General features: G+C 33.7%; 1 protein-coding gene across 4 annotated transcripts in view; it reads left to right on the forward strand.

Moving 5' to 3' along the window:
• Positions 1 to 16,754, forward strand: part of LOC127846688 (pregnancy zone protein-like) — a 573,673-nt gene that overhangs the window by 177,858 nt on the left and 379,061 nt on the right. For all 4 annotated transcript variants that reach the window (XM_052378170.1, XM_052378172.1, XM_052378173.1 and 1 more), the window contains exons 13-14: positions 2,317 to 2,460; positions 6,057 to 6,230. In XM_052378170.1, coding sequence (XP_052234130.1) covers positions 2,317 to 2,460; positions 6,057 to 6,230 — 318 coding nt within the window. The remainder of the gene's footprint in view (positions 1 to 2,316; positions 2,461 to 6,056; positions 6,231 to 16,754) is intronic.

The raw sequence follows: 16,754 nt of genomic DNA on the forward strand, positions 1-16,754 counted from the left end.
AAAGATACTAGCCCGTTTAATTTATGAAAAAAAAGTATTAAATAATTATAAAATTCACGTAAAAATATTCAACGTATTGAGCGGGTATCGGTTAATTAAAACTACGTCATTCCGTATGAAGATTTAATGTTAGGGCATGCACGAACGACATCATAAAAACAAGAAATTACATTTGACACCAACAGAGGTAAAAAATGTTTAATGCTAATGCCGCGTTTTTTTAAAGATGCAAATAAATGTATTAATAAATTCGTTTTGCACTAAATAATATATTTTTGAAATATTATTTAGGTGTTTTTTTGGGGAGTTTTTTTTCCATTAATTGACTAAACAAGTGTCGTTATCCATATGTTTTGCGTTACTGCAAAGACCTATAAAATACATTTTTTAGTATTTTAGCTGTATAGCTGTAACATGATTCCAAGATGAAAATCTATTCACCTAGATATATTCACATTCTCTTCATATTCTGTATAATCACCTAAAAGATCTTCAAGATGAATATCACTCTCTCATGATAAAAAGTTCGTTTTTTTACGTGACATAATTCCAGCTCACAAAATTAAATTTAAATCCGAACAACAATTTTTTATCTCTGATTTAAATTAGAACAAAAAAAATAATGGAAGGCGTTTCAAAAATATCATACTTAATATACTATGTTATGATTTTAGAATATAGAATTTTACCAATTAAGACCAATTACAAACAATTAGCGGTAATTAATTTCGCGAGAATCTTTAATAAGTTTTAATTAAAATATAATCTACTTGATGTTGCGGCTATTAAAATCAACACAACAATACATGCGTGAATTATTTGTAACAAGTTGAAAGTAAAAAGTCTAATCAAAGACATAATATGAGTGACTGAACCGGCAAATTTTCGCCGATGATCACTACTTGATTACACACAAAAAAACAAATACACGAAAGCATTTTAAACATTTTATTTTTAACAATCAATCTCAACTTCAAACAATCATTTTAACATCAAAAATGTGATAATCGCCTGAAAATAATTCATTAAGTAATTTATTTATCCGACATCGGCGAAGCGGGTATTCTGTACGTCTTTGTTTTTTGGAATCGCAGACTCGCAGTAGTTAGCAGCAGTGTAATGGCGGTCAGTCACTTGTCACTGACAATATGGCGGCGGTCAATTTATCGATTCTGGAATGGTCGATAAACAGCAACACGTGTTTGAGCAGACAGCTATTTGGTAAAGTGTTGAATCTGTATTTACATGTAAACTTGATTTGAGTCATTCGCTAGCTATTGGCTGCCGCAAGAGAATTACATAACCTTTCAATTTGGCCGTGCTTAGCTTTTACAGGGAAATTTAATTTTCAAGCAGACAACGAAAAACTTTTTTCTGTAAGTCAATAACTATATAACTTACAACCACCAAATTACACATACATATTGTTTGTATACTTAAGTATATGTATGCCAAATTTCATTGGAAAAAATTAAAAACAAACTTAAATATTATGAAAATCATCATTTTTGTTTTCTGCTGTTAATACACCAGTGTACAACTGAAAAGTAGACATTTTGTGAGTTTGTGGCCCTTTGTATTTAAGACAACGTGTGCCAGTCTAGTGTTTATCATTGAAATCTGTACATATTGGCTGCTTTCAGGGAAAACGGGGCTTAATGCATGTCAAATAAGATTAGCCTGTGCACACTGATTAGCTGTATCAATGATTTGGAAAAAAACAAACACACATGTCGACCGATGTTTTAAGACACACTCTTTAAATTTGAATGGGTTGTGATCATTTCAAACTTGCGATATAAAAAACTATAACATAATTTTGAAAACTGAGTTGGGTCTAACATTATACAACAGCGAACAAATTCAGTGCCTTCAGCGCTTTGATTAGAACTAAATGTGGAACCCTTCCAATTTACATAAGAGACCTGTTCACAACTGTTGAATGTGGATACAGAATTAGATCAATTAATAATCATAGATTCAACATTCCAAGAATGAAAAAAATAATGGCTGATATACTGATAGCAGTTGTTGGACCAAAGTGGTAGAATGCTTTTCTAAAAGACTTCAAGTACACCAAGAGCAAATATCAGTTAAAAACTTAACTTAAAACACATTTGTTTTTCTTTTTTTTTTTACAGTGAGAGTGTTTAGGGATGAAATTTTGAACAGCACAATTGAATAATGTCATAAAATTTGTGGGCTATATAAGTGGTCTGGTATTTGTATTTATTTTGCAGCAATAAAATAAAATAAATTGTACAAACACGTCACTTTTGTTTATTCAAATGTCTTAACTAAGTACTTGTTTTGCAGGTGATAGCTTCAGTTTATGAAGCGTACACAGAGATTGAGGCCAATACCACCCTGACATACAAGGTGTTCCCTACCAGCTTCAAGGCCACTGAGGTCCTGCCCCTTCCCTTCCTGTTTGATGGGGCCACAGAATACTCCTTTGAGGTACTTGCTGGTCCCTTAACCACTCAGATACACATTTTGACCCATTTGTAGTACATAAGTACATACAACTAAATAAAGGCCTTTTTTTACTAGATTTCAGTTTTAAAGGCTTCATTTCCAACCCTATTGTAATGATGAGAAGAAAACAGCATACAACTTGAACAGCCTGCGAGTTACTCCCAGGCTGTTCTGGTTTTACACTGGATGCATATACGCATTTTTATTTTGCTAGAGTATCAAGTCTTAAAACATAACAGTGATTTCTAGATGAACTTCAATTCTTTCCATTATGATGCTAAAAATCATAAGACGTATCAAATTTCAAATATGCTGGCATATTAAAAATCATAACACCTTTCAATTTTTTACATGAAAGTAAATCTTCATGCTTAAATTTTGTCAGGGGAATATCTGTACTATAGCATGAGGTATCAATATATAACTTCATTGGTTTGAAGCTTGTATTTTTGGAGATAAGTAATTATTGCCAAACTGCCAATGCCTTCTTACAAAGTGGCAAATAGGGGTATTTCAGGCACAATAGTGACTTTTCTAGTGTTTATTTTATTGTATATTGTATGATTATGTTCCACTCTGTACTAGAGAGATAAATAACATAAGAGGGATCTTAAACGACAAACATGCCGTCAAGTATTTCAGGATTATTTTAAGCTCAGGTGGCGTGATGAGTAGTCTTTATGAACTTTATACATTTCTTCAAAATTTATTACAGGTTTCTAATGTTTGAGTAGTTTTATAATGGATTTTTCACATTATTGCATCCAGGTATAGATTTAAGTTTGATGAGGTTTCTTTTTGTGATATAAACGTGATGCTAGCAGTTTTGCAGTGTAATAAGCAGTCTTGATTCTGCTGGCAATCTATAGGACATCACTCATGGCCTGATAGAACCAAGTATTAGGCATTTCTTGATACATGTATATCCACCTGTGTATCAAATCAAATGAAAGAGAGCACAATTTTTATATTCAAAATAACTGATATTTCAACTGGCACCAGACCATTAAAGGTAGTGACTAGTCTGTGATAATATTCATGTCCTCTGTGATGGTTTTTAACATTGAAACTGAAACTCACGTTAATTGCAGTGTTATGAATATGTGTGAGTCATAGGGTTTTCTTGAAGGAACATGCTATTCTGCATGGGAAATCTTAACCTCTTGTGAATATGTGTGCATATTTAAGCTCGCCTGAGTCCTAATGGCTTATGGTGAGATATTGTGGTGGAAGGCTGTCGGGTGATCATGCACCATGCAGTGTCTGTTGCTAGAAATGGATTTAAATGTCATCTCCTCTTAGCAGACTTTCACGAATCTTCATATGAATGATCCATATGTGACCCTCTTTCAAAATTGTTTAAAGTGTTCCAGTCCATTGCATATTAAGGTCACATAATTTTTATATCCCCATTACCATTGGTAATGGGGGCTATATAGGAGTCACTTTGTCGGTTTGTCGGTCGGTCTGTCTGTCCCGAAATTTCCTTAGGATCTTCACCAAACTTGGTCACAAGTTGTATCTTGATGATGTGTAGGTCAAGTTTGAATATGGGTCATGCCGGGTCAAAAACAAGGTCACGGGGTCACTTAGTGTGTTTTAAACCGAAAGTTTGTCCGGACCCTAACTATGCCATTTATTGTTAGATTTTAAAATAACTTGGTACATTTGTTCATCATCATGAAACAGTGTGTCGCGTGAAAAAAGTACGTCGATATCTCCAAGGTAAAGGTCACACTTAGAGTTCAAGGGTCAAATGCTTGTCTGGGCAATAACTTTATCATTTATTGTGAGATTTTAAAATCATTTGGCAAATTTGTTCACCATCATGGAATGGTGTGTCGCACGAAAGAATTACGTCAATATCTCAAAGGTCAAGGTCACACTTTGAGTTCAAAGATTAAAAATGGTCATTAATGAGCTTGTCTGGGCAATAACTATGTCATTCATTGTGAGATTTTTAAATCATTTGTAACATTTGTTCACCATTATTGGACGGTGTGTCGCGCGAAAGAATTACGTCGATATCTGCAACGTCAAGGTCACACTTTGAGTTCAAAGGTCAAAATGGCCATAAATGATCTTGTCCGGGTCATAACTATGTCTTTTATTGTGAGATTTTAAAAATACCTGGTACATTTGTTCACAATCATTGGGAGATGTGTCATATGAAAGATAACTCCAAGGTCTAGGTCACACTTCAAAAAGTTCAAAAGTAAAAAAATGGCCATAAATTTGGACGGCATGTGACCATGCGAAAGAAGTCAAGAGTTCAAAGGTTGAAATGGCCATAAATGATATGGCATTATAATTCTTAAAAATCGCCATAAATTTGATTCTCTTGTTTTGTGAAGACAGCATGCAAAATAGTCTGTGTCAATGCGGCACGCGGGGGTATACGTCACGTCTGTGAAAAAGCTCTAGTTTAAGACTAATTGTAAATAATTTACAAATTTTCTGAAACTGGAAGGGTGAGGGGTTTAATACTTGATGTGGTTCATTGTATTATGGTCTTCTACACAGTTTGTTTAAATCATGCACTTGGTGTCAAAACTGAACATGGCTTTAGGTCACATGTTTTTAACCAGGTTTTCCGAAGGAAAAAACTGGTTATTAGATTGGCGAATGAGGGCGGGCTGGCTGGCTAGCTGGCTGGCTGGCGGGCTGGTGGGCTGGCGGGCGGGCGGAACAAGCTTGTCCGGGCCATAACTTTGTCGTTCATTGTGAGATTTTAAAATCATTTGGCACATTTGTTAACCATCATTAGACGGTGTGTCGCGCGAAAAAATTATGTCAATATCTCCAAGGTCAAGGTCACACTTTGAGTTCAAAGGTAAAAAATAGCCATAAATGAGCTTGTCTGGGCTATAACTATGTCATTCATTATGAGATTTTAAAATCATTTGGCACATTTGTTCACCATCATGGGACGTTGTGTCGCACGAAAGAATCACGTCAATATCTCCAATGTCAAGGTCGCCACGACTAAAAATAGATTTATTTTTAAACAAACTTACAAAGGGGGTTAATTTTGTTTGTTCATTTCAAAAGTTCAGTTTGAGTTGTCTCCCTTTATCAGAGTTTTTTTCACAATGAAAACCTGGTTTTGTGACAATTTTGTCCCTTGTTTTTATATAGATTTTAATAGTGAAATAGGTAAATGAGACCATGTGCATAAGATATGAGTCAGTTGTACTAAAACCAGCTTAAGGTCATACTTATAGATCAAATGTTAGAGCATTCATTATTGTGTCTTTTCCATATTTCCTTAACTGTCTTCAGGAATTTCATGAAACTTTGGCTACAGGTTAATGTCGTTGAGATCTTTTGCAGAAGGTTTGGGCCTTTCTTGGCAGCTCACAGTCAAGATCACTCCTTAAATATTTGTTTTTCTTTATGCACACTGTTAGACATACCAATTTAAGGTCACGGTCACAGGGACGTAGATTTCCTCTAGTGTACCCTGTTACCTATACAGCTGCCTTTTTGCCTAGTGAATTATGGAAGAAAGAGTTTTTAAATAGGAAAATAAACTATGAATTACTTATTTCAATTAATGAATTTTTTATGTGTTTTAGGTGAAGTTAACAGATCCAATGGAGAATCAGCTGAAGACGAGTGACGGGCAACAAATCACCGATTTCTCAGCATACAAGCTGTACTACTCTGTCAATGGATCTCCCCTGCAAGCTAATGTGACCGGTTACCAGCAAAAGTTGACTGTCACTGAGAAGTATTTCAGCAACATACAGGTTTGTTGGGCTACTTTTCTGAAATGTTATATCTGGGAACCTTTGGTATTTTAACCCATTTATGCCTAGCAACTAGAAAAAAGGCCTTGGCAAAAAGCGTAGACCCAGATGAGACGCCGCATGATGCGGCGTCTCATCAGGGCCTGCGCTGTTTGCTTAAAGGAATTTCTGTAAGAAATATTCTAAATATAGAAATAAATATACTATACATCCCTAATTTTGGAAATAAATTGGTTTAATTTAGAAGGATGGGAGAGTCCACTAGACATAATTGGGTTAAGCAACATGAATATTTAATTAACTGTTTCCCACTCAGTCTCAGATATGCATTGTGACATTATGACGCTTTTGTAGATCCTTAGTAAACTTTATTATATTAAAGATTCGTGTGGCTAGATTCAAGTTTTAAAGGCTTCATTTCCAATCCTAAGATACTGATAAGCACTAAACAGCATACAACTTGAACAGCCTGAAATTTACTTTAGGCTTTTTTGGTTTCATGCTTGTTGCTAATTTAATATACTTATTTTCACTTGGGTTTTGAGTGAAAAAGGTAAAACAATATTATCTTTTTGCAAATAAATGTTTAAATTCAAATTTTAAGTTGAAGACATATTTTATTCCAATATCCATTTTATATATTATTACTGTTTAATTTCTGCATTCATTCATTGGAAATAATTTTCATTCATGCCTTTATCGAATCAAATATTTGTCACTCTCAATGATACAAAAATCAACCAAAAGAGCCATTGATTTCCTATTTAACAAGATTAGTTGTTTAATCTATGCAGACAATCAATGCATCAAATAGAATTTAAGGAAAACAAGCAAAGTCATTGGCTTTGAAATCTTATCTTATCTAATAATATTGATGTATAATTGTATGTATTTTGGAGCCTAGATATAAACAGCTGTCAATATAAACTATATGTGAGCGAGTAGCAAGCTCTTGTGTTGTATCAATGTGGTATAGTCATATTTAACCCATTTATGCCTAGTCGACTATCCCATCCTTTTAAATTGGATCAATTATAAGTGTAGACCCTGATGATCAGACGCCGCATCTCATCTGGGTCTATGCTGTTTGCCAAGGCATTTTTTCTAGTCGCTAGGCATAAATGGGTTAATATGTTTAATTCTTTCAAAATGTGTGCCCTTTCAAGTTTTAACTGTCAGTTTACTTAAAATAGAACTGGGTTTAAAGGGGCCTTTTCACAGATTTTGGCATGCATTGAAGTTTGTCATTAAATGCTTTACATGTATATATTTTTTTATTTTTTTTTTATGGTTTCGAACTTTTTTTATTCACAAAGAAATAAGGGCATATAACAGAGTATAGGTCAGTTATAAAGTACAGTTACATACAGTTACAGCTGTATAAACTTTCATTCAAAACGTGTGAATCAATATCTAATAGTTTCTTTATAATAAAGTTATATATTGGTTATTCACAAATATGTTAATACCCTTTTTGCATAAATAACGTAGGATACTTCATTTATTACAAATTCTAAACAAAAATCTTTCTGTTATATAAGTCATCAAAAGCACTGGAATATTGATTTCCAACAAATTGTGAAGACTATTTTATCCCATTTTCACCGCGACATTGACGGTATAACACGTTGTGGAATATACTTGCTTGTATTCAACACTGTGGAATATACCTGTCGCGTGCACGGACTACTTTTTAAATGACGTCATGCGATATGCGCTAAAATTTGGTCGATATTGTTTGGTTCATTGATCGAATTATAAGGTCACCCATTAGAAGAAAATGTGCATATTTTGCAGAAATATATATATATAACATATTTACCAAAAGAAATGTTGAAATAAAATATAAAATTACACGATTTTTGTTTTGTTATTTTTTTATTTATATTTACTTTACCACTGAATGATTTTTCATAAGAAACACAGTCGACAAAACTTAAGCTTCAAAATTATACGACCTTCAACCTTTAAATCTAGTCATTTGACATAATTTTTCGCCATCCGTATAATGAATCAGCTGATTGATGGCGTCATAAAATGACAAACTTATTGCGTCATTTTCCCCATTTTTTGACGATTTATTATAAACGCGACTTACTTCACATGTTTTCTACATGTCGAGGGTTGAACGGAAGACTGTTGTAACTCATATTATATTAAGAAGGAGATACTGCAGTTTTCCGTTCAGCCCTCGATGTACTGTATGTCGACATATCTGAATTGTCAATTGATCACATTTTCCTTATTTCGTGTAATGTGCATTGTTTATAACCAAAGCATATACTTTTGACATTTAACTTAAATATTCAGAATGTACAACAAGCCATACACATATCGCACAGTTCATGAATAATCTGCTATGTTTGCTTTCCTATTTAATTCACGTTAGGCATAGAGCTGTGTAAAGTATAAGATGGTAAAAATAGCACCACACTGGAATTTGGAACGTCCCATTTTGTACACGGGTATTTTCTACTCATTTATCTGTTGTGTACTGGAATGTTTTCCATTCTTTGTGTATTTATATATTAAATTATTTTCTCGTAAAATAAGGGCATTTACCATAGATATATAAAACATTGTGCAAGTTTAAACATAATTATGTTTGTATGCAGAAATCTGCAAATGCAACCGAGTTTACCAACGGCTATTATTAGATAAACTGCTCCGGTTCATTTGAACAGCAGTAATGTAGAGTACATGACGTAGCGTGTGACGAAGAAGAAAGTTTATCGCGTTCATAAACTCATTTGAATAAAGTGATAGAATGGCATAAGGGTCTTAAATTAAGTATGCTAAAATAATTATTAAAGACCCTAGATGCAATATCGTCAATTATTGAGTTAAATGGATTATTAGATGGATTTTAAAGGATTATTAAAGGTAAGATACTAGTTCTTACGTGTTTTGATTTTTGTTTGTACTTTTGTCGTTCCCTGTTCTTGGGGAAATGATTTTAACATGGGCGCCATTGATGCATCGGATCACACACGGCATACCCATAACATTATATAAAAACACGTCATGCGCGTCCTTAAATTCGTCGTCCGAAGTCGGAAAACGTATTGCCCTGTATTTTGTCAAATAAACTTTAAAGTGTCAGTCGCTGCAATTGTCTGTTTACTCGTCAAAATTGTCAAGGTCTTCCATAGCTAAAGAAACTTCAGCGTACAGTTTATTTAGTATTGACAGACCTGTACAAAGTCGCGCCAGTCAAAAATCATAAAAAGCGACATTTAAAGTTATGGTAGCCAGAACTAGGTCGTCGATGGTGTACATGTATGTTGACATCGACAGCATTTTGTCAGGAGCAATCGCCGCCATATTGGATTTTGATCATTTTCTTTCGAAAATAAAATGAATTATAGTAAAGTAAAATCTTCTTTTCGCGGTCGTAATGTGTTTAAATTCGCATACTGCGTAAAATTGAATGTAGGCATATGGTGATATTTTTACTTGTTTTACAGTTTGTGTGTGAATTTTTTAAAGACTATTTTGCGTACCAGAACATACTTGTATATCACTACGCATGGTTACATTTGTCAGATTTTAAGCGCTTTTATGACTGAATTAAAATTATTGTTAAGGTTATTAGATCTATTTATGTTAAATGTCACGTTGAAAAAATCAAATGGGATAAATAGAATACTAGGATTAGCGTTGAATACAGAGAAGTTTATGTTGCTCGGCTCGAACACCGAAAGCGCTCGCCAAGGCTCGCGCTTCCGGCGTTCTAAGCCTCGCAACATAAACTTCTCTGTATTCAACGCTAACCTAGTATTCTCTATATAAATGTTAACATTGAATCTAAAAAGCTACAGTAAATCAAATAGCTGAAGGCACTGAAGATGTTCGCTATTGCATAATTTAACACGCAATTCATTTTTCAAAATCAATCGCAAGTTTGAAATGAACACACGCCATTCAACTTTATAAAGTGTGTGTCATAGCGCACGGGTCGAGTTTTGTGTGCACTTTTTATCATCCTTATTATTTCATAGAAATAACTTAGACAAAATAAAAACAACATGCTTTTTGGACATTCTGAAAGCATAGAAAGTATGATGAAAATGGTAATGAGAACTTAATATAAAGAAAATTTGCAGTCACCATCATATTAAAGGAATATTTTTTCTAATATCAAATAACTATCTCACCAAGAATATAAATTCATAATGAAAGTTCCCTGTACAAAACTTTTGATTTTTGACACCATATACAAATTCAAAATATACAATAATCTTCGTATCTTGTTTATGGAGGAATAAAAGTATTATAAACATTGCTGTTTATGCTTTACTTGTTACCCGAGCAGTTCACACGGTGTCAACAACGCTGACATAAACATAGGTATAGAGCACTTATAATGCGCTTTTAGGCGTAGCTGTTTTACTCAGTTTTCATCTTAGTGACTTTTACATAACACCAACAGACACGCATGAAAATTTTCAAATATTTAATAAGCTGATTCGAGATACAACCTCTGAATTTTTGCTACATCACTGCGTATGTGCTCAATTCAAAGGATGTAGCACTGTTCAGTGTAAGGAATTCCGGACTACTCTCTGTATGCTCAAGCGACACAAATTGTGGCCCTGTTACAATTACACGTTACAATCCATCTCGCAGAATTTCACTTTCGCCTCCAAGATGAGAAAACAATCATTAGCGAAATAGTATAGTGTCACGATAAGAGAAAATCGTCTAATTATCATACCACAATGTTTGCCGTACTTGGTCAGCACGTCTGGAAATCATTCCTTAATGTGTGGATAGGCTGCTATTATTAACAAGTTTGCTATTTTGAATTCAATTTTGTATGAAAAAGCATTGTTCTTAAATGTGGCATTTTCAATTCGCAATGAGATTTGTTATGACCCTCGTCATGAGAAAATAGGTCTTATTCCATATGCGCCCATCATATAAATAGCCCACTCAGCTATCTCACCTTCTGGTAAGGAGAAACATAACATATTGAGTGATTTTATAGCGAACAGCATCGCCTATGGCCTGACTGCGCAAAAGCACATGTTGGGTTTAACAAACGCTTGCCGAAACGCATAAGACCCATTTTCGCATGACGGCGCTATTGACGTGTGATTAAAATGTGTCGAAAGAAAACTGCGTTTAAATCAAATATCAACATACGATATATTTCGATAGTGAAGAAAGATACTCAAAACAAGGCATATGAGGACACATATGAAGTGCTCTCCCGTAGTATATTTTTTATCTACTCACACTTAAATGTGTGAGTAGATAATGCTAACACACATTTCATGCGGTGAATATGCAACTTACAAGTGAAAAACACAACACAATAGTTTAACTTTTGTTTAATTGTATTTATTTATTTAGAAAAGTAAATTGCAAACTTTATTTTAAAGTCAGCGTATACGCCGACTACATTTTTAAAAGATATTTATTGTTATAAATATATTTAATATAATATATTTAGTTGTTTTCGGTTTTAGCGATTATAAAGCATTTTCGAGGTTGCCTATAGTATGCCTGTAGTAATTGATGAACTCATATCCAACTGTCTATGTATTGAGAACTGTGAATATAAACAAGCTAAACCTTTTACTAACCTTCTACTATTGCGTTGCTAGCACCAGGAAATACAAAAGATCGCCGCTATCTGTTGAGAACCAAAGAACGTTTTCCAGAAATACCCGCTGTAGTAGCATGAACGAGGTTAAGAAACAGGTCATTCGTATTATTATTATAAATTGTTTGTTATATTCGGGTTTAGCGATTATTAAACATTTTTTTGTTTTTGTCTATCGTATCGCTGAAGTTATTGTTGAAATAATGTTCAACGTTTTATAAATTTAGAATATAAATAAGCGTTAACTTTTTCCCGAATCTATTAATAGCCTCAATTTACGACCTGTACTATGTCATTGAGGTGTATGTGAGAGCGTAACCTATTGCGTTGTTATCGCCCGTGGACTTTCCTTTGTTTATCGACAGGCGCATCTATTTATAGCCTCATATCATGAATGGACTGAGCAAAAATACTACGTCATGAAGACGCTGCAGAAAGTGGACTATTTTATTCATTCATGAACAATCTCCTCCGCGACACATACAATACAATCATTGTTTATTGAGTCTTTTCTATAAAAGCACCGTTCGAAACTATTGCATTTAACTTTGATATTAATATCATGTTTCCATTTGTGAATGAATATAATTGGAGAACTCAAACCTCTTGCATAAATCATACAACTCTTTCTCGCGCGGATACGCGTAGAAAGCGGGTATTGGGCTCTTAGTAGCTAAGGCGTATCGACCTGAATTTAAGACTAACCACCTTAGACGGTCGCTAAGCGACCATGTAAAAATCAAGAATAAAATTTTAAAAAAGAAAAAAAAGTAACCTTTAACAGGGGTCGAATCACTGACCCCTGGAGTCCTGGAGTAAATACCTACCAATTAGACCACTAGGCCATCCGTGCTCATACAATAATAGATGTATTTTATTATACTTTATATAAGCAATCCTCGTAGTTTAACAAAATATAACGACAACAACAGAACTCTCCAAAATATTAAATCATTTCGCGTTGCAACACTTTATAATTTTCAGGGTTTTTTAATTGTCAAAAGATGCATATATATAGGATCTGGCACGAGTTGTCATATCATACCATATTTTATCAAACGAGTTCAGGAATTTTGTTAGTAAGCGAACCTTTGGCGAGCTAACTAACGAATTTCCTGGACGAGTTTAATAAAATATGGTATGATATGACGAGTGTCAGATCTTTTTTATCACATGCTTTTTAATGAGCAAATTAAATAAATATTTACGCAAACATAATGATAAATCCCGAATGTTTTTTACATTTCGTGACGTCATTTCAGCAAAATAACAAAATACAATTGGTCAATAAACAAAAACTAAGCCAATCAAAACGCTTAGAAATGTTGTATTACACATGTGTAATAAAAAAAAATATGTTATGGTTGTATTACATGGGAAACAGGGTATAGCATGTGATAAAATGGCTATTTTAGAGAATGGTAAATGTTCAGTATTACTGTTTCCTCTTAAATATCATTACTACATGTACAATGAAAATTTGCGAATCTGAATCAACTTGTTTTAATTTTGTCAATTTACCAACACGTGAAAAGACCCCTTTAAACATGAACTGTTTTCAGCGGACAATCCTAGAGCATAATTGCTTTTAAATTGTTTGTCACCCATGGGAAAGAAATATAATTGTTTGAGAGATGACATTAATTTTTAATGTTGACATCTATGGTATCTTTCAGGTTACTAGGTAGACTTATAATTGTTGGCAAACACCCAGTAAAAGTTAATAAAATCTTTTGTAATATTGTATGGCTCAATATGTGCCACATTTAACTGAAGTGAGCAATACAATATACAAAAGATTTCATTTATATTTATAAAAACAAAATCTCTTGAAAAAGTCAAAGTTCATCTAAGCTTTTTATGTAATTATATATTATATTCATTTATTCATTAAAGCACAACATTGTGCAAAAAATAAGTACAATAATAATTACACCAAACTTTCCACATCTCAACAGCTTAGGATTTATATTTTGATAAATAAGTTAAGTAGAGATTCATACAACAAGGGAACGTTCTCTTGGATTATAAGGCACAGAAGAAGCTTTTGTTGAGAAATCCATTTGTCACCAACAAGATTAAGAGTCTATGACAATGAATGATGTGACATAAAATGTATCTGTCAAATGTGCCTAATGAACCTGATGGGGTCCCGACCCGTGGAATTCAACTTCTGCCTATTTTTTTGTTTAAGTGGGAAATTGCTGTATCAGCATTTTATTTTCATTATCAGTTACCATGGTTTCCCACTCAACCCTCAAATGCGTTGTTTGAGACGAACACAACATGTTTTCTTTCTGTCCTTTTACATCTTTTGACGTCATTCATTCATGTTTTCACGTTGTAGGCTTGCCGGCAGTTAATAACTGGGGACTATTTATGACATTTCATATTAATGAATCAGAGACTTACATACAAGACTGCGTAGCTTGGGACTAGATTAACAACTCAAATTACTATGCGTTTGAACTTTCTGTACCTATAAATACAAAATGGTTATTTTGATGGTATTGCCTCTTAAATAAAGATGCATATAAAAATAAACATTTTCAACTCTTAACATTTTTGTCTAGACAGTAGCAAAAATTACCTGTAAAGAAAAAAACAACAACGCCGTTCAAGATGGATTTAATCTCAGACCTAAACAACTAATAAACCAGAATAAAAAATTCCATAGGACATTTCTCAATATTTCTCATCTATGCACATAGCGACACATAATGTTCATACATGTACCATTTATAATGACTTTATTGTAAGGACTAATTTTCCTGTGACTTCGTTAATTGTTATAGGGTCAACATTTAGTTATTTTATAAATTGATATTTAAATTTAAAGATGTCTGATGTTGTTGTTGAAAATTGCACTGCTTGAGGAATAAATAAAAAGATGGATGTTGTTGGTCCAAATTGCACTTGTTGAGGACTAAATAGAAAGATGTCTGATGTTGAAAACTGCACTGCCTGTGGACAAAATAAAAATATATTTTATGGTTTTGTTCCAATAAGTACAGGTTTAGGATAAATAGCCAAAAAAGACAAATAACCAAAAACCATGTTTAAGTAATTAAATTTTGTTTGATACTGCCAAATAAGTTTATGATTAATTGTTTCCAAAAGTTATTCAAGTGAATTTCTGCGAGTTTTACAAATTTTTACAATTTAAGCATACCTGAGCAAAAAGTGCTCAAGGTGAGCTATTGAGATCAACATATATCCAGGCCCTGGTTCCTTGTTTTGCAGTGTGTGCTGTGTTTAAATGTCATCTTTTACCTTGTAACCTCTATATATAGTCTCAAGTCCAATCTTCATGAAACTTGGTCAGAATGTTTATCTGAACCATAAGTCCATGATTTTGATTTACTTATCAGTAAAAAAACATGAAATGGGAATTACTTCAAACAATTGTGGATATAAATCAAAAAGCAATTCCAGTTTCAGAATGGTTAGGGAACATGGACTGTCTTGATAAGGGATGTCAATTATGAAATAAAGGTTAACTCATGGATCACATACTGAAAATGTTGTATATTATATTATACAGGTACATTATTTTTATATTTGATCATATTTCTTAAAGAAAACTAACACAAAGTGCAAAGCAGCTCTCTATTTTATTAAATACTAAAATAAAAGACTTGCTGCTTAATGTATGTACTTATCTGTAATATTTGTTTTAAATTGCAGTGAAAAGCAAAGACAAAGTGTTTGGCCAAATCGTTTCAGACCCAACCCAATTCATACTGTTATTGTTTAATGTTCATCTTTTATTTAACTCTCAATACTGTTATTGTTGAATGTGCATCTTTTATTTAACTCATTAGTACCTGTAACAATTTTCAGCAGATGACTTCAGATCAATTTGATTGAATTGTGGATAACAATTTACCCAGGCGAAACAATGACCATGGTAGACCATGGTCACCATGGTTTTTGATGGTTGACCATGGTATTTGATTGTCAGCCATCAAAAACCGTGGTGGAACATGATCAGGCACATGGTTGACCATGGTCACAAAAAACATGGACCATGGTCGGCAATGGTGACCATGGTCAACCATGGTTGGCAATGGTGACAAAAGACAGACCATGGTTGGACATGGTCACACAAAAAATGGACCATGGTCGGCAATGGTGACCATGGTCAACCATGGTCGGCAATGGTGACAAAAGACAGACCATGGTTGGACATGGTCATTGCTGTTTTTACAAAGGAAGAATATTGTGTGCACAGGAAGTTGAAATGGGCAAGCTGAATGAAGACACATGGTTTATGTTATATTTGGAAATGTAAGTCTTTAATAAATTACCGGCTAAACTGATCAGCCATTGGCTCCATTTTAACTTCTTTGGCACTGTGTTCACCTATGTTTCCCAATTTTGCTACATTGTATCACTTTTTCCTCTGCTTTATGAATGTTTTTGTCATCAACATAATCAGAAGCATAACCAATCATTTCATACTCATTAACTGTTCGCCAACATGTCGATGAAGTGTCAGCAATTCAAATGATTTTATTACAATGTTGAATTTTATCTTTAAGTTCTTTCAGTAATTCAATGGCCCTGGACACATAATATTCCCTTAAAGTAAGAGCCTTTCTACACAAGTGTTCAATGCCAAAAAGTTAATTATTAATGTCAAACTGCCTTTTATTTCTAGTTTTAGTAAATAAAAAACAGAACTATCAAGCCTGACCTTTTTCCTGGAATTCTCTAGCAAATTCCTGCAGAAATTCCAGCACTTATCATCAGCCTTTTTCTGTCAAAACCGTGACCACTTAAGCCTGTGGTGCTGTTTTACAAAAGGAAGGCCATATGACTATGGTCTACCATGGTAGACCATGGCCAACCACGATTTGTTAAATGGCACCACAGTCTTTGACCATGGTCAACCATGGTATATGGCCATG

The sequence above is a fragment of the Dreissena polymorpha genome, chromosome 9 (assembly GCF_020536995.1).
Source record: "Dreissena polymorpha isolate Duluth1 chromosome 9, UMN_Dpol_1.0, whole genome shotgun sequence".
Taxonomy (NCBI): domain Eukaryota; kingdom Metazoa; phylum Mollusca; class Bivalvia; order Myida; family Dreissenidae; genus Dreissena; species Dreissena polymorpha.